This window comes from Crotalus tigris, unplaced genomic scaffold (assembly GCF_016545835.1).
Source record: "Crotalus tigris isolate CLP2741 ecotype Arizona unplaced genomic scaffold, ASM1654583v1 scf7180000024285.889131, whole genome shotgun sequence".
NCBI lineage: Eukaryota > Metazoa > Chordata > Lepidosauria > Squamata > Viperidae > Crotalus > Crotalus tigris.
The window spans coordinates 516,133-534,683 of NW_024100458.1; the positions used below are offsets into that span (position 1 = coordinate 516,133).

The 18,551-nt window shown below is 35.8% G+C and overlaps 2 protein-coding genes across 3 annotated transcripts in view; one reads left to right on the forward strand and one right to left on the reverse strand.

The window, feature by feature from the left end:
- The window catches only part of CCDC32 (coiled-coil domain containing 32), a 120,319-nt gene that overhangs the window by 42,350 nt on the left and 59,418 nt on the right, over window positions 1-18,551 (reverse strand). The window lies entirely within an intron of this gene.
- The window catches only part of KNL1 (kinetochore scaffold 1), a 35,323-nt gene that overhangs the window by 9,408 nt on the left and 7,364 nt on the right, over window positions 1-18,551 (forward strand). For both annotated transcript variants that reach the window (XM_039323861.1, XM_039323860.1), the window contains exons 10-18: window positions 713-5,290; window positions 8,063-8,210; window positions 9,348-9,415; window positions 9,698-9,796; window positions 10,158-10,273; window positions 11,834-11,924; window positions 13,474-13,590; window positions 15,119-15,206; window positions 16,890-16,973. In XM_039323861.1, the coding sequence (XP_039179795.1) occupies window positions 713-5,290; window positions 8,063-8,210; window positions 9,348-9,415; window positions 9,698-9,796; window positions 10,158-10,273; window positions 11,834-11,924; window positions 13,474-13,590; window positions 15,119-15,206; window positions 16,890-16,973 (5,389 nt within the window). The remainder of the gene's footprint in view (window positions 1-712; window positions 5,291-8,062; window positions 8,211-9,347; window positions 9,416-9,697; window positions 9,797-10,157; window positions 10,274-11,833; window positions 11,925-13,473; window positions 13,591-15,118; window positions 15,207-16,889; window positions 16,974-18,551) is intronic.

Sequence of the window (18,551 nt, forward strand, 5' to 3'; positions counted from 1 at the left end):
AGTTTATTTCATTCAAATTTCTTGAACAAAAGATTTAACTGGAGAACTTTGGCTTGTAAATTACAATGTCTGTTTATACATAAGAGAAATTCAAATTTAAACATTTTCAATGTTTGTTCTGATTTAGATTCCACACTGATTTTTAATTCCATATTTTTCAGTTTATATTCTTGACATACAAGTCCTCAAACTTTCTCTTCATTTTTCTGCCTTCATGTAATGTATTTAAACATGATTCTGCCAGTAAACATATTTTGAAGATTTTCTCCTTTCTTTAAAATAACTTTATAAGAATGACTGTTGAGAGCATTTGGAATTTGTGATGCCCCGAGTACTTATTAAAACTATCTTTTCTTTGAAATCTGAGACATAATTGATACATAAATATATGTAATTGATCTGAACTATTCTGCAGATGCCTCATTTTTATCTCCCCTTCATTTATTGCAGATAATAATTGCTTAGTTTCAAAATTCAGAGTTCTTTCTTTTTTTTTTTACAGTTTTCAGTTAAAAGCAATCACATTTGAGCCCAAAATTGTCAAACCATTCCCATTTTTATGAAATTCAAAAGATGAATTTAAAATAAGTAGTGTATTTTAATTTGTTTATAGAAAGGACTGAGCATTGGTTTTCAGTATAACATAGGTTTGTAAAACATAGCTTAAATATAATTAGTAGTTAAAATATCAGCAATTTCTTCTTTTTTATAGTGTCTTGATGCCAACCCTATCCAAGAGTTGAACATCATGGATAGAACACAGATTTTTTCAGAACAAAATGAAATGGATATGACATCTGGTCACACAGTCTTGATTACCCACGACACCAAAGTCTGCCAAGAAAGTGACAAACCCAAGAAAATAAATTTTGAATCATTTTTGTCTGAGATAAAGCCTGGAAAAAAAGCTTCACAAGTTACTGAAACCTGCTTCTCATATAGCCCTGTAAAAATGAATGAAAGCAATTTATCTCAGAAGACAAATACTGAAAAGACACACAAAATTAATTTAGGAGACTTTTTGGAAAGTTTAAGGTCCACTAAATTATTTTCAACGCCATGTAATGAGATTACCCCTTCAGGTGAAGCAGCTTTAGAAAGAAATACTTATTCTTCCAAACAAACTGCATGTTCTCATCTGCAAACAGAAAATTGCAACATGACTACTGTCTTTGGAGGACTTGATGATAATAGGCAACACACTGAAACCTCTGCTGTATCTATTGAAAAATTATTTCTTTCTGCTCCAAAGCAACTAGGATGTGCTGAAAGAATGGATGCAATTACTGCCAATATAGGAAGACTATTGCCATCTGGAACTAGCACAAGTAGTATGATAAACCAGCAGACTCTTGGAAAGGATAATTGGGTTACTCATAGCACAGTTAGCTGTACACTAAGGACTTCAAATTATCAGCTTGGTATTCAGCAAAAGACAAATAGGTATCCCAGTGAAATAAATATAAATAACAAGGAAGCAAACATTAACCACAATTCTGCAATCAAGATAACTAGCAGGAACACCTCACCCTCACAAAGTAGTTTTGGAACTATTACAGAACCCATGTGCCTTTCTTCTGTTACTTCTCTACCTGTTCTCTATGGTGATAAAACTAATTTCTCTGAAGATATGGAAATGACCAAGAATTGTACAGGTTTAATCTGGCAAGTACATTCTAAAGGAACAGATAGCCCTGTTCATGGCTTAGTTCAAAAACAGAGAAATGATGTTTTCGAGCTAATGGACAGAACTAATTTTAGAGAGGTTGATATGGACATTACAAAAAATCATATTTCCATGAATTCTTATGTAAACAGTATGCACCCTTCTAACTCAGTCAATAAGATGACTGCTGCAGATCAGGAAAATGATTATGGTAACATGGAACTTTTAAACCAAAGAGGAAATCTTAGCTCTGCAAAAAACATAAATACAAGTCAAGTTTCCAAGAGTTTTAAAAAGCAGATAGAGACTCCATTAATGCCATATGCTACTAGTGGTATCACTAAGTGGACTAACTCAGCAGTAGGAGATAGTACAATTAATACAACAGTTGGGCTTTCAAACAATGTAGTATCTTTAATACCTGAACATGAAAATACCTTCACTTTCAGTAAGAATATGGAAATAAGTAAAGCTGCAGGATCCTTAAGACATAATTCTCTGAAGCCTGTTGCATTCCGGGATACACCACAGCAGTTGACAGGTGCTAGTAGGAAAAGCATAACTGATTCAGATTCTGATAGGTTTATGGCATTGCCACTGAGTGAAGACAATGAAATGGAGATTACCAAGAGCTGTACGGTGCAAGTAAATTACAACATGCAGCAGTATGACAGACCCACTGAAGTGTTTCCCTTAGAATCTGTAGACAAAACTACTAATATATATAATGATATGGATGAAACTAAACCTGTAACATGCATAATAAATCAGCATCTCGAAAATTCTGGTTCCCAGATTATGCAAAAGCAAAATAAATCTGGTAGAACTAGATCAACCCAAGATAGGACTATTGTGTTTTCCCTCAGTGACGGGAATGAAATGGACATTACTAGAAGCTACACAGTAGCATTAAACCATGATGCTGTCACCTATTCAGAAGATAGGCCTGTTCTATCAATTGTACCTTCAAATAAAACTCTGCTATCTACATTAAATAATGATGTGGAAATAACTAATCCTACGGCAAGTGAAACTCTTAGAAGTATACCTGACTTTCTTAATGTGCCAAAGCAGAATGCAGAAACTGGAAGGAAAATAATTGAATCAGATAGTGATACTTCTGTTGCATTTCCTTTGATTGCAAACAGTAAACTAGAGTTTAGGAAGAGCCTCACAGAGGCAGTAGAAAGAACTCAAGAACAAACTTCATCTTCTGAAGAGAATACCAACATTAATAGATCAAATAATATAGCAGTAAATAAAAGCATGTCTTTTGTTCCTGCAGATAAAACTCTAATGTTTGTGCATAATAACGACATGGAAATAACTAAACCAGTAACTATGACATCTATCGAAGATACTGGCTTTGAGACTTTGCAGTTAAAAGACAAAGAAAATGGCAAAGCAATTCTAGTGAAATCTGCCAAGGAAGGAACTGATGTGTGTTTGCTGGATGAAAATGAGATGGAAATGACAAGAAGTCATACAGTAGCAGTAAACTATGATATCCAACAAGCTAAGACGGCCCCTCAGAAATTGTTTTTAGATTGTGCAAATGAAACCAATAAGTCTGTACATAATAATTATGAAACAATAAGTAAATACTCAAGTTTTGTTCCTGCAGAAAACATGATTATAAGCAATAATGATATGGAAATGACAAAATCTTTATCAGCTGAAATTTGCAAAAATAGTCTAAAACCTTTGCCACAGAACTGTGAGTCTACCTTAGTAAACCCAGTTAATTCTAGTGTTTTTGCACAACAACATAATGAAATGGAGATTACAAAATGCCACACGGTATTAGTTAACCATGAGGATGTCTTCCATAACAAAAAGACTCTGCAAATATCTGTTCAGGATAATATGGGTACTGCAGGATTTGCTACATTTGCTAAAAATCCTGAAGAAAATTTTCATAAGAATAAGACTGAACCAGAAAAGAATGCTGAATGGGAGTTCTCTTCAAATCAAACAGCTACTGAACCAGTAAATACTAATATGCACACAGTATTGTTTGATAACAAAACAATTGAATATTGCCAGGTGTCTAGCCAAACTAAGCAACTTTTTCCTTTCAATGAGACTAACGCCTCCACATCTTATCGGGATGGCATAGAAGCTACTAGCTTGCACTCTGATACTATAAGTTGTGGGAATCTGCAGGAATTTAAGAAAGAGATGCTAGAAAAAAATATGGAACAGAATCACGAGGAAAAGACAAATGATCTGGAATTTATCAAAAAACACACAATTACCAACAAGGAACATAATTGCTATGTGCTGTCTGTTGAAAAACAGATACCAAGGACCTCCAGAATGTCAAAAGAGAAAACAGCTGCCTTTTCAGATGATGGGAACATGGAGGTAACTAGCAACTATACAACAGGAATTGAAAGGATGTTTAGGAGTGATAGAAATGAATGTGAGTTACATTCCCTTGCTATACCTAATGCGGAATTCTCTGCTTCAATAGTGGATTGTGAAAATAAATTAAATATTGACAAAACTACATCTGAAAAGTCCATTGTCCAAGTACAGCAGAACATTTTGAATACTAAAGAGAGACAACTAGAGTCTTACACAACTGAAATTAATAATCATGCAAAGGAAATTGTATCAAATATAGATTCAAATAAAAAGAACAAAATTATATTTCCTATCCAAAAGTCCTCACTAGTGCCAATCCCATCTGATGAAATTGCCCTTGATTTAGACAGAGAGAAAAACCTGTTGGAGAAAAGCAAAATGGAAAAAGATGACCATAAAAAATTATCTCAATCAAGACAATTGGATGATATCACTATAAAAGCAATGGATGTTCTTCCATATGATGACAAAATCAGAAAGAAACCTGAATGGGGAAGCTTTTCAAAAGATCAACATAGCGACTTGAAATCCAGTCCCATAAATATACTTCCAGTGGAAGAGCCAGTCATTTTAAAGAAAGGATCTAGTGTTATCAGCAATTGTCCAAAGTTACAAGATGCCGAGAAGAAACCAGAACTTGTTCTGTTCTCTTGTGATGCTGTGTCCAGTTTTAGTGAAGAATTGCCGAAGCTGATAACGAAGCCAGATTGCTCCTTGAAGTTGAAAGAAGACAGAAGAACCGAATCCAATGCAATGGCTTCTAAAGCAGGGATAAATACAAGTTCTACTGAGGGTATGCCTCTTAATGTACCTTTAAGTACAGATAACAGTAAAATAAGAAGAATACCCTTGGCTATCTTCCCACCTAAATTACCAAATAAAAGAAAATCTGCATTTTCCAACATAGAAGCTACTGCTGCCAAGCTGGATAAAAACTCAGAAATTCAAGATTCCGAAGTCTCTTTACTTACAAAGAGTTCCTCAGAAAAAATAACCCAGAAACTGCCTTCTTTTTACATAGATGAAGAACTGCTTCCTTCATATGCAGAGGAAATGGATTCTAATGAATCTTCCTGCCATGAAGGGCCAGAAAAATGTCCTGATGAGATAAATGAAAAAATAATTGTTAATAATGAAATGTTTGAAACTAATCAAAAATTAAAGAGAGCTAGAAATCAAGAAAATGAAGACATTCAAAAAGAAAAAAAATTCAAGAAAGACATGGACTGGAATGATATCGCAGAACAAAAGGAGGTTGGTAAAAGTTTACTATTTTGGTGGGTTATTGCAAGTCTGTGGATTAAAAAATAGTTACCCAGCAATAGGATTTTATTTTAAAGAAATCAGCAGTACCTACAAATTAGCTAGGTAATACTGGAAAACATTATTTCAGTTGTAATGCTGGCACCTGTATCTTGAGGATAAAGTGCTCTAAAAAAAAATGGTGATAATGAATAGGTTATATAACTTTTTAAAAGGCGTATAATTTTAAACTAAAGATGTATAATCTTTAAACTTTGCTTTAACCTCTGACTCATACATAAAGCTGTCTGTATGTTAGAAGAAAATGATTTTTTTATTGTGGAGAAATTTAGATGATTAAAAGTAGCTTTTAAGGCTAATCAGAAGTGTTTTTTCTTCCTTTCACTAGTTTTCTGTTATGCTAAATATAATTAATAAACATTGCTATCCTAACTTTGCTAGGATTGTAAGGAGTGATCATATTTTTGGTTGAGTACTATTCATTTTGACATGTTAAATTTTTATTAAATAGCTTTTTAATAAAGCTATTTATATAAAGCATTTTCTAAAGGAAGCAACATATGAATACTCAAGTTAAGGGTAGGTTTTATAGGGAAGAAAGACTATATGGTTAGGAGTGGGTGGCCCTGTATTGTGCTGGTTCTCTTCCTACACGGCTGATTCCAGGCAACGTTGATTGGGATCAGCCTCTGCTCTGCAGGGTCCTGTACTCTCTCTACTCCTTACAGGAAACTTTGGGGTGAGATCATCTGTCATCATGGGGCAAGCAAAGAAAATCTTTCCAAGCATTTTGCTGCCTATCTAACCCCTCTTTAGGATCCAGCTTCTGCCGGGGCCATTTGCTACATGTTTCTGCTTCAGCCACTTTCATTTTCCAGCTTTTTCTTCAGATTGTGAATGCTGCAGAAAGATTTTTTTTTTGCTTGCTTGCTTTCCTGGAGTCAGATTTTTTTTCACCCTCTTTCCAGACAAGCAATAATTTAGCAAATGAGGTTTTTAAAAGGGATAGAGATTGAAGGGCAGAAGCAGAGAGTTTAGTTTTAGCACCTAATTTGGGGGGGGGGGGGAAGAAAGATCAACAAGTTTGTCCCTCCCAGCTTTTTTTTTTTATTGAAAAAAAATGGGGCTTTCTTGGGGAGAGATGCGGTTAAAGCAAGGGAAAGATTTTGAGAAGCCTGTCCAGAAGCTGCTGCCTTTGCAGCTTTCCCAAAACGTAGCAAGAGCCAGGAAAGAGTTTGTATCTACCGATTGTCAGCTGATCAGGAAAGAAAGCTCTGGAAAGCTAGGGAACTGATCCTTGTTTTGCCCCTGAAAGGCAGAGGCACCTCTGAAATAAAAAGGGCAGCAGCAGAATCAGGAAAGGCAGGAGAGCTAAATGTTTTCCTTCTCTATTGTTTCTTGCTAGCTCCTAGGCCAGTGATGGCGAACCTTTTAGAGACCGAGTGCCCCAAAACCACCCTGCCCCCCAGCCCACCCCCACTCCATCCCTGCCCCCGCCCTGCCCGCCAGCAGGCCCACACACTGCCTCCACAGCCCGCTGCAGATTGCCCAGGCAGCCCTGCAGGGCCATGGCAGCCACACCCAGCATCATTTGCACATGATGGGGCATGAGGGCGGAGTCTTGTCCCTGCTGCACGGCTGCCATGTCCTTGGCTGCGCTGCTCCGTGTGGGCCACACCTGGGGATGACTCTCAGGGGGAGGCTGCTGGTGAGGGGGGCACAGGGGGAGGCAGGGCTGGGGTGATGGAGTGCATGCCCACAGAGAAGGCTCTGAGTGCCACCTCTGGCACACATGCCATAGGTTCACCACCACTGTCCCAGGCCACATTCCTCCTCCTCTTCTGGAAGCAACCATCAGTTTGAAGGGACCATAAGTCATTATGATTACTCTGAAAATGGCACTTGTTTCCAGGCCGCAGCCCTGTGGTGTAGGAGAGCATCTTGCTTTCATTACCATTGCAACTACACTTCCAGAAGGAGGTCTGTGTTAAAAGATAATGATCAGCAACTGAGGTGAGGGAGGAGCATGTGAAACTCTAAAGGCAGTGGTGGGATTCAACTGCTTTGCAACGGTTCGGCAGAACCGGTAGCTAACTTTTTGATGACTTTGGAGAATCGGCTGAAGCCCTAGCCCTTTTTCACAAGGCCCAGAAGGGACTGCTGGAAGTGCGTGGACGCCACTTCCGGAAGTCCATTCTGAGCCTCAGAAGCCCAGGCCCAGAACGGACTTTCAGAAGCGGCATCCATGCAGAGAATCGGTTGTTCATGTATTTGAATCCCACCACTGCCTAAGAGGTAGAGCACTGAGTATCTCAGAGGGTGGCGAAGGCCCAAGGCCTCCCAGCATCTCCTCCATCTCTGAGGTACCCCTTGCTTCACTTAGCGACCCACACATTTATTTAATGATTGCACTGGGAAGAGCAGGGACGGCTGATCATAACTTGAGTTAACATGTATTCCAACTGTAATAGGCAGGCTCCATTATGGTTTTAACTTGAGAACTACCAGTACATCACTTCAATTAATAGGCAGTATATTTTAAAACTCCATTATAATGTAATGAACAGGCAGTTAATTTTCTTCTAGTGAGAAAAATAACAGGAAACCTAACTAATCCCTGTATTTCAAACAACCGTATACATAATGTATTTCCACGGCAAGGGTATTGCTTTATATGATGATATATAGCAAAAAATCAAACCTTTAAAGTATTTGTAACATTGTGATTTAATATTTTATGAATAATGACTATTTTAATTTTAGACCCTTCATAGCACAGTGGTGCCTCATAACAACACAGAAACTGATGAAAATAAGTATATTTCAGAAGTGATGGACACAAAACTGGAAAAGAGACAAAGCAGCAAGAACAACCTTATTGATTCATTTAAGGCTGATACAGATTGCAATGGTAAGATTTCTTTCTAACCAAACTAATGACTGAAATACTGTAGAGGCACTTTGCAGTATTGTATATGTCATGGACGTTTCTCCTTCAGTTGGCAGAAGGTATTTGGGCTTATTTCAGAGGCAGCTTATCTACTAGATAGACAATTCCTCTATATGTGGAATTTTGCTGCAAAGTAGCTACTGTGATTCTGCTCGTTCATAAAATTATTGCTGTACTTGTCATGCCAGTTTCAGAACATTGATTGCCATATAAGATATTCCATACCCCCCCAAATAGATACACTTCCAAATAAAGCACATCAGGTAATAAACTATATATTTTTTTTTAATTGAAGTCTAGCAGGGGAACAAGGGAAATGTTTGTGGCACATCATTTTTCAAGGGATCTTATTGGAGATACAATAGTGAGGATGGACACAGACAGTCAGAAAGTGGAGGAAGAGAATGCATTATTAACTTTTTAAAAGTTGCCTTACCCTTGAACCCAAGACACATTCTCTCTAGCAAGTCTATAGCTTTTCTATTAATCTATATCATATTTTTGATAATGTAATATTAGTCCCTCTGATTCCATGAATCTGGGTGGGCAAACTCATTATTGTGTTTTCTTAAGTGGGTGGGACTGAATTATTCAGACCGAGTTTTGAAGAATTTGAGAAGAGAACTGAAAAGGCTTAAGGGTTAATTTTATTCTTAAAACAGGGAAGGTTGGTTGGGTCTGCCTCTTCTGGGGATGTCATGACATCACTGGCCATGCCCACTGTGGCCTCTGGGCAGGATACAAAAAAGAATGCAGACTGGTGATAAAAAAAAAAAAAGTTTATCATCACTGCCATAAGTTGGCAGTTGTGTTTTTTAGAAACACAGGGTGAGAAGCTAGATTACTTTAAATTTAAATACTTCTGTAGAATTATTTCTTCACCCTCACTATATTATTTATATCTTGTCCTACAAATAAGGTGTTTCTTCTCATTCATCTCAAAGATTATCAGAATATTAAATGAGGAAAAAATCAAAACTTTATCCCAAATAAAGTAAAAATAAAAATGATTTAGGCTGTAAATCAATGTTGATTGTTACTGATATAACTTTCTGTGGGATATTTTTCTCACTTTTCTCACTATTTTTTTTCTTCCAGTTCAAAAGAACAGTGAACTGGAGACTCAGCTTCTCATGGACAGTATTTGTGAACAAAATTTGCAAGAGGTATATATTAAATTATACCTTTTTCTTTCAAAACATATAATGATATATAATGAATGTTCTTGTAATCTAGCAGATTTTTTTATAATGTTTTATTAACTAGATTTTATTTTTGCTGTTTTGCTGAAATTGTGTCTGTTGATCCATTATCTTAGATAATGCTTTAATATACTAAATTTATTTTTATTCTTAAATTTTGATTATAGTTTAATGGTTATATTAAAAAATATAATAAAATTCTTGTGACTCCCAACTAACGTTTATGCTTAAATGTTTCCATTTTAGAAATTGCTGGAAGGTACCATCACAGTTCGTGAATTTTTCACGCTTCTCCAAGTCCATGTTTTAATACAGATGCCTCGCCAAAGTCAACTTCCGCTCAAGGTGTGTATGTGTAAAAGGTCCTAGCCACTATGTTGTGATATGAATAGGTATTTGGTTTTAATTATTGAAACAAGCCTAGTGCTTTATATTAGAGATTATCTAAGATTCATCAGTATCCCTATTGGACTTTATAGGTCTCATTCTGCCATTATAAACATCTTTTTTAACATTCAGTTCAGCCAAAGTTTAATTTAGTTTTATGCAAATTTGGCCTCTTTGGAATTGCTGTACTTAGAAAGAAGCAATTAGTATTGCTTCCAGTTCAATTTTGTGCATATTTGTTTTCTCAATTCTAAACAGAAAAATTCTAATTCTAATTAGATTCCTTCTTAAGGAATACATGTTTTTTTCCCCTCTATAGCACACAGTCAACACATCATCTATCCCAGAAGATGAGATTCTCAGCCACTTCATCTATCATCCGAAATTACAGGTTTATAAGGAAGATTGTCAAACTCTTCACAAGATAATAGAAGAGTAAGATACTTCCATTTTTTTTCCAGACCTTATTTGTATTAACATTTACTTGAAACTTGACATGAATTGCAACATTACTGATATCAGTTGATCACTTTAATGCGTGCATTGTAATTCTTTCAGAAATTCTTAAGAATCTTCTGAAAAAGATTACAAAGTAAAGCTGTGCATAAAATGGAAACTGTGTTGTTCTGGACACAAATAAAGTTCTACTTCTATTCATTTTGGATTGACCATCCGAAGCCTTGGAATGTTTTGATTTGTGTAGTTTACACTATCTAAAGGGATCCTGGCTAATTTGATGGGATGAGTACTGCAAGGCTGGTGCATGTCCCTCACAGTTTCTTTTCCTGCCTCAGCTCAGGCATTCCCAGTGTGCCAGCACAGCTTGTCCCACTGACCTGCCTGAACACTGATCTTTCCAGCAACTTTGTTTTCTCTACTACTTCTGTTTTTTTTCAGGCACTGCTCTATAGCCAGTATATTAAACAGGCACAGGTAGTCTTTGACTTACAATCACAACTAGGAACAGAATTTCAGTCACTAAACAATGTCATTCAGTGAGTCATCACATGACCAAACCCAATATTACAACCATCTTTATTGTAGTCATTTAGCAAATCGTGTGGTCATTAAATAAATCACATGGTCCTAAAGTGAATTCAGCTTCCCCAATTGACTTTGCTTTTTCAGAAGCTGATTGGGAAGGTTGGTTTAGTTGAGGACTTACCTGCATATTTTTTAATCCCATAGCTGTGACTAGGGAAAAGTTCTGATAATGTCACTAAAACGGGGTAGGAGGGGAGCAGATATGAACTGTAAATTACTTACCACTTATAAATTGATCACTGTGCAACACACTATGGCAAGAGTCCCCAACCCCCGGTCCATTGACTGGCACTGGGCTGTGGCATGCCAGAAACTGGGTTGCACAAACAAGTGAAGCCCCATCTGTGAAACCATGCCCTCTCCGGTCCACAGAACAACGTCCCTCTGGTGCCCAAAAGGTTGGGGGTGACTGCACTATGGGATTAGACAAAATCCCTGAGAAAAATCAAACAATTGTAATGCAGATACCAGACTTTTTTTTTTAAAAAAAAAGACATATTCCATAATCACAAATATGCTGTCCCCTAAAATCTTGCTGTGTAGAAGACATCCAGTAAAGAGGGATTTATAGAAATCCTCAAGATTAGAGCTGGTTACAAGAGTAATGTAATATGTCTATTAATATTCATCCTGGTTCTGTTCTGTGTATAGTTCTACAGGTTTTTTGCATTTAGACATGTAGGTAAAGCAGAAGTGAGTGAAAATAGAGGTAATTATCATTAAACATTATGAGTGCAAGCCAGCAGATCTGTGTGACACAGAGTTGAGAGATCCAAATAAACTATAGATTAAATAGGCTATTAGTTAATAGATATTCCCAAAGTTGAACACCGTCACAGGAAAAGCTAGTACAGCCATCCTTTGTTTTACTGGATCCCAGCCAAGGTATTTCTGCTTTCTATCAGCAGGCTAGTACAGACATTTGTTGTTTATTCTTGTTTGTTTTTTCAGATTAAAACTTCATGCAGCTGACCAAGATAAACTTCTGATGAATATGAATAAAAGTTTTTGGGAAGTAATGAAAACTTGTTCAAATGAAGAGGTATAGACAACTGACTTGTTATACTTAATTGTATCTACTGAGAAATGGCAATAGGTTATCTTAATTTGTGAATATTTGGCTATTTTTCCGTGGCACTTTGTATGGTAATTGCTTATATATGCTCACTTAAAAAAAACATTTTATATAAATGAAAAAGTATATAAATAGAAAGTATAAGAAAAATATAATGTACAGATAGTTACTGTATGCTCACTCTTAATAGATAATGGACTATTCTTTTAGATTGAATAACTTTAAATAAAAAGTTAAACATTTTATTTTCAGTAAGCTTGTTAGAGCATTAAAAAGATGAGGCTCTTACTCTCTTTGGGAGTATAAATTTTAAATAATTAAAATAGACGAATAAGTAAAATTAATAACAGAGGAGCTTTGATAGTAGAAAGGGAACATCTGGGAAAGAGCCAGGTGAAGAATAATGTGAATGTAGTGCCCGAATCAATATAATAAATATTACAAAGTAACCTATTTAACTGGGGAAAGGTGCATTTATTCTTGCAATTAGCATGTAAGACCTGATTTTGTATATTTGTGATATGTTTAAATACAACAAAAATGTGTTATGACATGAAGTAGCAATAAGATTAAATTAAACCTGTATAATTATTGATTACTGAAAGACTTGGAAAGAATCTATTCCCAAAAGGTACTATTCTCAAACCTCTTTTTAGGAGGAATGGTATTACAATGCTCTGTAAACACAAAAATTAATCCCTTTTTCAAAGGTATTAGACCTTTTACAGGTATTCCTCGATTTATGACCACAGTTGAGCCCAAAATTTATGCTGCTAAATGAAACATTTATTAAGTGAGTTTTGCCCCATTTTACGACTTTTCTTGCTATAGTTGTTAAGTGAATCATTGCAGTTCTTAAGTTAGGCCCACAGTTGTTAAGTGAATCTGACTTCCCCATTGGCTTTATTTGTCAGAAGGTTGCAAAAGGGGATCACATGACCCTGGGACACTGCAACTGTCATAAATATGAACCAGTTGTCATCTTTCTGAATTCTGATCACATGACTAAAGGGATGCTGCAATGGTTGTAAATGTGAAAAATGATCATAAGTTACTTTTTTGAGTGCCATTGTAACTTTGACGGTCACTAAATGAACTATTGTAAGTCGAAGACTACCTGTACTTTCATTGTTCAACAGATGTAAATGTGGATGCTCTTAATAGGTCTTGTAGAAGCAGATGTTTTTACCAATTTCACAAAGATCTTCCAGAAAAACACTACTAAGGGGGTTTATTAAATAGGATAGAGATGTTGAAGTGAGGATGGAGGTATCCTTAGAAATTGAACAGAGGCTTGTTACGGACCTCTTCTTTCCATCTACATGATAAAGTTAATTCAGCAGATTCTACCAGTTCATTGTGAATTCAAAGAAAGTGTTTTGGAAAGAGATGAATAAGAAAAATTGTTTCTGATAATTGTTTGGTGTAGCCAAAATTTGAATTCAATCCATTGTGACCGTAGCATGCTGCTAGTGAATTATCAGCTAAACTAAGGAAAAAATTAATTTCATTGCAGCTGAGAGGTTTTGGTGCTGAGCTGAACAAAATGAAATCCTGTTTCACCAAGAAAAGTAAAGTTCTTGCTCACAAAGGAAAAGCAAAATTATATGTGAACTTGGTACACCATGCAAAGGTAAATTATTTGTGGTAACCAATGAGATGTAACTGTTAACAATTTTAATTATTAAGAATTCTATTTTTGTAACCTGCCCTCCTTATTAGCTGCCTTTTTTCCTTTACAATGCAATTTTATAAGGTAGTCTGAAATGTGGTAGCTTGTTCCTAGAAAAACAAGCAAAGTACATTCTGTATAATCCGAGCTGCTGACTATTCCAAAATGAAATTTATATCTGAACAGGGATTTGAATTCAAATTACCTTGTCCCAAGTAAAATGTAACTTGAGTAAATTCTGAATTTACAAATAATGTCATATAGCTCAATACTCTCTAACTGGAGTTACTACTCTTTTTTTTAGTTTTATTCATTTATAACATGAAATGTGAAAATACAAAAGCAAATAGTAGGGAGCAACAGTAGAAAAAGGGAAAACAAAAAAGGTGTGAAGAAAAGGAGGGGAAGAAACAAAATGCATTGACTTCTGACTCTGTTGCAGTAAAATCAGACATTAAAATAAATCTCAACTTTTTACATTTCTATAGTGGTATGCACTAGCCATTTCTGTATCGGCAAATCAATCTAAAACCTAAAATCATGATATCATTTTTTTCTACTTCAAGCACAAAGTGCAGAATTGGTTTCCAAGTAGAAACAAAAGTACTTATATTCTTTTCTTTTATCGGCACAGTCAATTTGGCCATCTCTGCTAATTCCATCAGCTTTTGTAACCATTTGTCCATGGTGGGAATGGAGGCATCCTTCCACTTTTGTGCATAGAGCAATCTTGCATATGTAAAATCAGAGTTCCAATTTTTTTTCCAGTTCTCTTTCCATTAGACCCAAAAGGAAAGTTTCTGGTTTAATCTTTATGTTCACTTTAAGAATTTTCTCCATTAATATATGAATCCTACTCCAATATTTCTTTGCTTTATCACATGTCCACCATAAATGATAAAAAGTCCCTTCTTTACTACTTTTTTAAATATCTTTTAAAAATATATTTAACAAACAATAAAATAGAAATTCACAATTCATGTAGCTGAATTGCAGGATACATTTTCCATCTAAATTTAAACTTGCAATGATATAATGTGGATGGCCTACTACAATTACTAACATTGTTACTAGCATTGTTTATTGTTAGCTTTTCTCTCCCCATAATAGTACAAAACCCATTTTAATCTCCTCCTATAAATAATATAACAAAAAGTGTAGCAAATCCTTTGTTTTCTTAATTTTTAATATGTCAGTATAAAGCATATTCCATGATGGACATTACAATTTTCACTTGGCATATGATGAATAGACTGAAAACCCTAATTATGCAGCCATCAAATACAGTATATTTGTCAGATCTATCCTTTGGTTGATACGTCACCCAATACTTTATGTAATATTTGAATATGATTACATTTTTTTAATTTTGACATTAGCAACCAAACTTTATTAGATGGCAGTAGTCAACATTAATTTTAGATTTACTATAATATAAATATTACATTACAAATAAAAAGTATGCTCTAAATATTCTTTATCATATAAGCTGCAATATGAAAAACTACAATCAAGATTAGCTAAAATGGATGAACTTCTGAAAGAAATGGATAGCTGTCTTTTTGCTCTGGAGAAAGGTACAACTTTAAAATTTTTTAGTCAATTCAGTTTTCTTGAGTTAGTATAAGTTGCTGTCCACTCCTCCTCCACACCCTCAGGCACCTCCTCAAGCTGTTCTATCCAATTATGAAGATGTTTTACTTGAGATTTCAATTTTTAAAATCTTTCTGTTTGAAATGCAGTAACAATTTCCTCGATGCAGTCTAAAAATCTCCTTGATTTCAATCTTTTTTTAGGGGGTATTTGCCCAAATAATGGGTGTGCCAGATCACATAACACCTTTCCATATTCCAGGTCTTGTGCCACACTCCTTCTGATATCTGGTGGGGCTGTTCCCTCCAACATCCAGCAATGATGCAATATATAGCACTAAGCGCCCGATCTAGCTGTACAGAGTACACAGACAGAGCCTCAGACAGGGCAAGCATATTCTCTTCCCGAACAACATAATGCAAGGGAAGCCATTTGCAGAATAGTAGAATGGGCACCCCAAGTAGTTCCAGCCAACTTTCTAAGGAGATGATTGAGAGTGCCGATCTTTTGCTTTAAATTGCAACAGTGTCTTTTAAAGGTTAGTGTTTGATCCAGTATAACACCAAGATATCATAGCATCTCATAATCAACCAGACTCACTCCATCCCAAATAATATTAAGCTTACATCTGGCTGGCTTGTTTTTAATGGATTAGTTTTTGATGGATTAGGTTTTAGTCCATTCACGTTATAATATTCCAACATATTCTTAAGAACCAGAGTGTGCTTCTCTTTCACTTCCTCTAAGTTGGTTCCATAAGTGATAAATCATCAGCGTAGATGAAAGAGGATGTATCAGGGTCAAGAGATTGATCATTTGTTTATATATTAAACAACAGAGGGGCAAGAATACTTCCCTGTGTGATATCATGTCACTGGTCTCTCCACCGACTCCTTTTTTCCCTGGAAGTCAACAAAATATCATTGGTTTTTCAAGTATTGTCTCAGTGCATTTAGTCAAAGCAAGTTCACGTGTGATGTATAATTTCAGGAGAAGCTTCGTGTGATTAACTGTGTCATAAGCCTCAGATAAATCCACGAAAGCAGCTACTGTCATTAGACTTGATTGAAAGCCATCCTCTATATGCTGGACAAGTTTAAGTATCTGACCTGTGCAAGACTTCCCTGGCCAGAAACCAGCTTGTTGGGAAATAAATGCTGGTTTGATAAAGTTTAAAGAGATGGCAAAGGAGAGAAATTGGATGAAAGTTCTTAGTCTCATTCAGGTTTTTCCCAAATTTTAAAAGTGTGATAACCCAGGCTTTCTCCCAATCTTCGGAATACACTGAGGCCACATATGCATTAAAAAGTGATAGCAACCATTGCTTACTAAACTTAGTTTCTGTGTTGCAGTGATGTAAGTGTTCATCAGTCCTCCCTAAACCAATGCAATATGATCACTATTTGGAAGTTTTGCCTTTTTTTAATTGGAATTGTATCAAACTGTAGACACAATATAATAAAAATAAAAGCTGTATCTATAATTTATACTTACCAGAAGCGTTTTAGCATTTCTGTTTTCTCTTTAAATAAAACTACTAAATTTCTGGGGTATAAACTTTAAAATTAGAAGCATACTCCTTTATAATGCATTTTCTACTAAATTGTTTGATAATATATGTTATAGTTTTGGATACATGACCTTGTTAAATATTACCTGATTTTTAGAAACTGCTACTCTGGATGATTCTAAGTTGGATGCTAATTATGCCATGGAGGAACATGAGACCAAACTGAAACATATTGAGAGCGGTAAGTAAATTTTTTTTAGTTAAATGAAATAAAAGATTTGGAATTAATTTTTATTAGATGAGGGCGACATTTATAATAGTGTTCTTTTACAAAAACATTTCAGGCAACAAGAACATTGGACTCCATTACTTAGAGCAGTGGTTCTCAACCTTTTTAATGCCGCGACCCCCAACCGGTCGTAAGTCGAGGACTACTCAACTGGTGCAGCACCATTTGCAGAATGGGACTTTTGGCGGGCTCAGCAGGGCAGAGACAGCCTGGACAATTCCTATTGCTTTTGAAAGCCAATAGAATTAGACTCTATTCAAGAGAGTCTATTCTATTGGCTTTCAAAAGCCAATAGAATAAAAGGGAGTAGCACAGTTAAGGAAAAGGGGGAAAAAATGGTGGACTGCGTTGTTTGGCGACCCCCGTGAAATGGTCGTTCGACCCCAAATGGGGTCCTGACCCACAGGTTGAGAACCACTGACTTAGAGCCTTTAAAAATAAAAAGTTATTTTAATAGTATTCCTCCTGTGTAATTATATGGCTATTATGATTTTTTTAACATAGAAATATTTTAGATAGTATTATCGTTTTTGATTATTTTTGTTGTTTTAATCTAGTCTACATATGGGTAGGAGTGTAAACCATTCAGAATCTCTTGATTAATGGAACCATATAAACCTGACAAAACAAACTGTGATGACATTCCTACACAGAGATTATCTAGGGCAGTGGTTCTCAACCTGTGGATCGGGACCCCATTTGGGGTCGAATGACCATTTCACGGGGTCGCCAAACAAGGCTGTCCGCCATTTTTTCCCCCTTTTCTTTGGCCATGCCCCTGGCACCCGGTGATGTATAAGTGGTTGGGGGTCACCACAACATGGGAAACTGTATTATGGGGTCACGGCATTAGAAAGGTTGAGAACCACTGATCTAGGGAATATTTGAAGTACCTGAAATCTACTGATACCTGTTTGCCAGCGGAGTATGCATTGTTAGCTAGAATTTGCCTTTCTTACTGCTTTTACATACCCCAGAGGTATGCTTTGGATAGTTAGATCTTGTCATGTTCAATATTGCTCATGCTCTAAAAACCTGTGGTTGACTTTTCCTCCTAATATCTGTATATTTTGGTTATATGCTGTGAACTGAATTCTTCTAGGATCATCACGATCAGATTAATGTACTCTTTTTCAGGCCAAAACCTAACATAGTGTTTTCCTGGTATGCCAGAAGGGCATTGCAAAAGGAGAATGGCCAGCACCAAAACTAAGCTTAAATGAAATTAAATATAGTTAATATGATCATTTCCAAGTTATTTAAGAATTATCCTCTTCTATTAAATTAAAACTCACAGGTCAACAAGAACTTTTCAATGACCCCGGAGTTTGCATAATGTTTTACACAGAGGCACTGTAGGACTTCTGTTCCATGTAGAGTGCATATTTGTGTGTGTGCAGGATTCTCATACCTAAATTATTTCCATGTAATCATTTTCATTCAGCTCTAGATCTCTTGTTCTACAATGTTGGTTGTCTTGATCAGTTGAACTAACTTATTTCTGACTTTGCTGCGTTGTATTTAAATATA